Here is a 6,000-nt window from a genome sequence, read left to right as displayed (position 1 = left end):
CTAGAATCTTGGTCATAAAACTCTATGGACAGCACTATTTCTAGATGCTGGGGAGCTATGTGGAGAAAGTTTGCCAGAGCCACTGGGTGTGGTCATGGTTCTTATGACAAAATGGCTGCGGTCAGGTCAAGTGGAAGCCTCACGCCTGTGCAAGGGGAAAGGTAGGTAGGCCACAGCCAATAGGGCAGAGGAAGATCAGAACTTTGTTTCTTCTGCTCACAGCTGAAACACGGGAACATCACTGGGAAAAACACAAGGTAAAATACTGGCCCCTGTCCCAGCACAGCTGCTATATATGACGATGTGAGAAACTCATGTTTTATGTTAAAACAAATACAGATTTTTCTTTGGGGTTAATTGCAAGATTCACACGGTTATTTTAAGTAGAAAAAGCAGAAGGCTCTAGCTTCAAATTTCATGCATATAGTGGAGTCTTTGAATGGTGACCTGGATGCCTCCTGTGTTTTTTTTCAGTTGTCCTCACCTGCTCCTGCTAATGAAGATTGCTAGAGACCTGAGAGAGATGCTTTTTAATGAGCTTCAAGGATGTAACACTAGGAAGCCTTGTCACGATGATCAGAAAACAGCACTAAGAATATGAGGTCTTTGCACTCAAAGACCTTGAAGATGTCTCCTCCCCCGTTTGGAATTCTGTCAGGGATTATCAGGACCAAAATGATCCCACTCTAAGGTTGGGGAGTCAGAATGAGGAGTTGAGAACATAGTCCATCCATTTCCATGGCAACCACCAGCATAAGCTCCTTCCTTTGTAAATGGACACATATGTTTAAGGCTCATCCCCTTACTCCATGTAATATGCCTAAGCCATGGCCAATATCATTGGATAGGACTGATTCCAAGATCCCGTCCCTGGCTAGTTTAATAAGCACAGCTTCAACTTGGGAACCATAGAGATAGCTAATAGTTTTGTGAAATTATATGCATCAGGTGCGCAGTACCTATTAATCACTCACTATTATGACGCTCTCTTTCTACAACTATCTTACAAGGGTGCCAAAAGATGGATTGAAGTCTTTAAAGCCCTCTTTTAAGGAACCCGAGGCATGTATTGGACTGTACAGGAAACTTACACTTGTATTGATATACCATCTTTTTAACAGCTACAGAGACACTTGGGTTATCTCTACTTCTTCCTGAAGGAGCTTCAGTGGTGTCTTTTAAGGAATTTAGAAGTGAAAGTGCTTTTAGAAACCATTTAGCAAAGTGGTTCTCGACCTCAACACCTGTCAGATGACTACAGCCCTACATATTACTTCGAATATTATAATAAACACTGTAGAGGAGAAAAGGGCAGCCTGGGGTAAATATTAGGATTTTCTTCCTTCACGACTCCCAATGAAACATAAAAACACCACACAACTAGTTGTCCTGCATGTGTAGATAGACAACAATCTTGTTGAGAAAACTATTTGTTGCAAGCCATAATTAATGAGACACCATCTGTGAGAGGCAATGTTCCTTGCATAAGCTGTGACTATCCAAAGTTCTTACACTTTTTAGCCAGATGGGAGAGAGAAAAGGGTGTAACAAAGCAGAAATGTGGTGTGAATTATCTGATCAATAACATATGCTATGTGGTTAAATTTTTATTTTATTATCTGACATATAGATTCATTTTCCCACTCTTCTTAGAAAACTTGATTTAAAATTTATACTTTGAATTCTTCCACTTGGTTTCATTGTTTTACCTATTTTAGGCTTTGTCTCTCCCGGCCTCCCTGTGTCTGTTTCTCTCTCTCTCTCTCTCTCTCTCTCTCTCTCTCTCTCTCTCTCTCTCTCTCTCTTGTGTTCATCACTTGTTTTGAGTTAATTTTTGTCAGGATATGAACCAGTTGGCATTTGGGGTATGCAACAGCTAAAACCTATTAGTACATAATTTCAAGGAAACTTAAAATAAATGGTTTGAGTTGTAAGATTAATGGGCTTTTAAAACCAACTTATATCATCATAGACAAAGGAAATAAAAACTCGTGAAAAGTGAAAAGTGTTTTACATACTGATTTATTTTTTTATACTGATTTATTTTAAAGTGTAATATATAATACAAAGTTTATGATTAAAAATAGTTTAAAATACAAATTTTTATGTTCTAATTAAAGCATTTGTGATAAAAGCACACATTATTAGCCATAAAAATAAAAAAATTAAAGCAGATTTCTGACTTCCTAAGTTTATAATAATAGCTAATGCTTAAAGACTTTTTTTTTTTTTTTGCTTAACAAGTTTTAAAATACACATTTATAAAAAAAATAGAGGTTCATGAAAATGCTTAACAACTATATACAAATATCTACCATGCATTGTGAGAGATTTCATCTCCTTAGAAATGCTGAAGCTACCTGGGCATGGTGGTGTCTGCCTGTCTGTCTGTAACCACGGTACTCAGGAGGCTGAGGTGGGGGATTTTAATTCACGACCAGCCTATACTACTATAGTACACACGCTCAGCTAATTTAGTCAGACTCAGAATAACAAAAATTGTGTTTCTTCTCTAATTTGCAGCTTCTAGATCTTAGTCAGTTACCTAAACTCACACCCATATAGGTGACATGAAAGTGTCTAGGGGACAAAGGGGACTAATGGGGGAGGAGAGCATGGCAGAAGTGCACCCAACATATATGACATATGTCTTTGAAAATGTCTGTATCTAATTATAAATTTTTAATTGCTACAGCAACTAGGAAATGCTTATGTCCTGTTTTTCTAGTGTTACCTTATAAAACAACAAAGTTCATACAACAAGTTCTGGTTTACAGTCTTGTAGGACGCCTTGTGAGGTCTGCATCACAGTATTGATACAAATGCACTCGGAACGTTTTCTTCCCCGTGCGCTGGCCCTCCATGAAGGCATATGTGGTCCAGGCACTGATCAGAGCATTGCAAAGTGCTGCTTCAGCTGCTTAATTAAGTGCTGTGTGTCCACGTGCTCAGGAAATGCCGCTTCAGACTTCTGAGCTGCAACATAGCTTCTCTGAAGATCTCCAATCTGTAAGGAACGCCAGATCACAAACCAGAATAAGATTTCTGTGTTGGAAAACTGTGAAGGGTTCTTAAAAATAAACTGCCGTTTAGAATCACCTCATTTAAATTAGAAATCCATCATGAAAAAAATGAAATTATATAATGTATGCTCTGTTATAGCTGTTTAGTTATGAATCAGAAACCCTGTCCCTGATAGTACTGTAAGCATGCCTACAGACCCAGCTTGATGTAACTAGAATAAAGGCAACATTCAACAAATATATTAAGTTAAGATATAAGATATGATCTGAGAGGTTCCAAATGATACTAAACACAATAATGTTGGGAAGATAGTTGCTTTTGAAGTTTATAAAAGGATATCTCTAATGTTCAATTAACTCTGTAATTGAAGTCTAGTCCCAAAGAAAAATTCATGTATATACTTCTGAAAGGACAGAAAATTATTAGTGTGTGTGCCAAACCATTCCCCCCAAAATCTAGATGATTCAACTCTGAAGGATTTTTCATTAGCATTTATGTATTTTAGATTGGAATGGTTTCCTTTTAAAATCCTAACTTTTCAACTTTATTATTTTACAGTAGTTTGTTGACCTACCTTGTAAGAATCCTTCGAATTAAAGTCATTAAAACGCACTGACCTTCCTGGAAGAAGCGCTTGTGATTTTAAGCGTGCCAGCAGTGGGAGATGGAAGGTGCCGTGGGAGCCAGGCAGCAGTGTGGGAGCTCACAGTGCCATGTGGCTCTAGCGTGTGTCTTTGTTTTGTTTTTTTCAGACTGATTTTCTTTTTATCATTTTTCATTATGTGTAGGTGTGAGTGAGTGTGGGTACGTGTATGTGAGTACGGGTGCTGTCGGAATCAGAGATGCAGAACCTCCTGGAACTGGAGTTCCAGGCAGCTGGGATGTGGATGGGATGTGGACGCCTGATGTGGATGCTGGGAACCAAATTCCTGGATCTTTGGAAGAGCAGCATGTGCTCTTAGCCATCACCTAAAGACCCCTGATGTTTGGGTTTGGTTGAGACTGGTTCTTGCTGGTCTAGCTTTGAGCTAGTGTCCTTGCTTTAGTCTCAGGTGTCTACTGTTTTACGGACTTGGATCTCCATTCTCATCTCTACAGATGCCTTGTAACCTCTGTGAGTCTCAGGTTCCATAAGAATGCAGGCATCACGAGGTACAAGTTTTTGTGTTTCATTCATTGCTACGTCTTCTATGCGGACCACAGGGCCTAGTTCAGAGAGGCTCAAGTGAAAAACATCACTGGGATTTTGGAGAGGATTCCAGAAGACAGGTGTAGCACCTCCAATAGGAGCTGGTACTTAGCAACTTTCCCTAAAATTGTAAGACAAGTGAGAGCTTCTTCTATTTCAAAACAGACATGTGTGAATAGTTTTGTATTCATGCTATAAAAATACCGTGTTTGTGTCTTTAGCCAATAAGACCCTATATTTACATCACAAACATCTGAACTGTTTATTAATCTTCCAGACAGACTTGCTTTTCATGGTGAAGTGGAGACATGCCCTGGCTCGTTTGTTTGTCTGATTAAAAAGAGCTCACTCACCAAACGTGGTGGCGCACGCCTTTAATCCCAGCACTCAGGAGGCAGAGGCAGGAGGGTCTCTGAGTGTGAGACCACCAGCCTGGTCTACAGAGTGAGTTCTAGAACAGCTAAGGCTTGTCTTGAGAAGACCATAACCCAAATCGGCTCAGTTCTTCCAGCTGGCTCCTGGACATTACATGATTGGCAACAGAATATTAACAGTTACCTTCCCCCATATTGTTCATAACTAAACAGCATTCGTGATTGTTAATTCATAACAATCTTGAGAAATGTGTGGTAGAAATATGATCTGCAGATAACATACAGGATTCCCTTGATGTAAAAGCCAATTATAAATCCTTCCTGAACCAAGAATTATCTAACAAGTGTTTCTTTAGTGATTAAATGTGGTATTTTAAAACATAGAGATTTCTTCTGCAATTTATACTGGTGTTTTAGTCAGTAGTCAGTGATAAAGTTTATTACATAATCTCCTAAAGTGAAGATATTTATGATAAAATTTTTTAAAAAGTCATTTCCTTCAGATTAAAAAAAATCGACTTTCTGTTCTGAAAGATAAGGTTTGAAATGTTGTATTCAATCTGTACTTTTTAAACCAAGAAAGATCAAGAATGTGTCAGATGACAAATTAATAAAGGAAGAAAATACCTTATCAGAGACTGTTGTGAAATTAAAATGTGGCTCATACATGTGGGGTGCCAAAGACGATGCGGTTTGTAAGAGCGCTCGTGCCTGTGGGGAAGAAAGAAGAAAAGGTGGATGTAGAAGTGCTATCAGCACTAAATCTGTGATTCTTTTAACTTAAAACAAAAAAACCTGGCACAGGACCTCAAAATGATCCTGTGGAAATACGGATGGCATTCTCAGAAATATAATGATGTAATGAACACAGCTTACTACAGACACATCAGCAAAATTATAGTAGCAATGCACACATCAAGAGAAAATAAGAGGAGTGAAATTTTAGAGTAGATGTTAAGTTATTTGAGAACCAGTGCCTCATAAAGTTTGCACTTCAGCATGATACACAATTTGAAATATAATCTTCTCGATGCTTAAAACAAGTCTTCCGAACTTAAGCTTTGTTGGTGGTGATCAACTCAGGAGGCTATGATTATCCATTCCCTAATAACGACTTAAAACCAATCCATGTTCAAGTGCAAAGTTCTGTAGAGGGTGAGAGCAAGAAAGCACTCATTACACTGCTGATCAGTTTGCTAAACAAAACAGCAAGAGAATGTGACAAGCTCTCTTTAAAGTGCTGTCCTAGGTAGGGTTGATACTGCTGGGATAAAATGCATGCCCAAAGGCAAATTGGGGAGGAAAGGTTTCATTTGGCTCACACTTCCACATGCTCATCCTTTACTGAAGGAGGCCAGGGCAGGAACTCAAGCAGGGCAAAAACCTGGAGGCAGGAGCTGATGCAGAGGCCAT

The 6,000-nt window shown here is 38.9% G+C and overlaps 1 protein-coding gene across 1 annotated transcript in view; it reads right to left on the bottom strand.

Annotated features, from left to right (window-relative positions):
* Window positions 1-2,135: 2,135 nt before the first annotated feature.
* The window catches only part of Ttc8 (tetratricopeptide repeat domain 8), a 59,878-nt gene continuing 56,013 nt past the window's right edge, over window positions 2,136-6,000 (bottom strand). The window contains exons 13-14 of the mRNA XM_021201841.2: window positions 5,215-5,298; window positions 2,136-3,007 (exon numbers count right to left, since the gene is read on the bottom strand). Of these exons, the coding sequence (XP_021057500.1) occupies window positions 2,891-3,007; window positions 5,215-5,298 (201 nt within the window). The 3' untranslated portion in view covers window positions 2,136-2,890. The remainder of the gene's footprint in view (window positions 3,008-5,214; window positions 5,299-6,000) is intronic.

The sequence above is a fragment of the Mus pahari genome, chromosome 7 (genome assembly GCF_900095145.1).
Source record: "Mus pahari chromosome 7, PAHARI_EIJ_v1.1, whole genome shotgun sequence".
NCBI lineage: Eukaryota > Metazoa > Chordata > Mammalia > Rodentia > Muridae > Mus > Mus pahari.
Note: the sequence above shows the minus strand (reverse complement) of the source record. Positions and strands in the feature narration are given on the sequence as shown.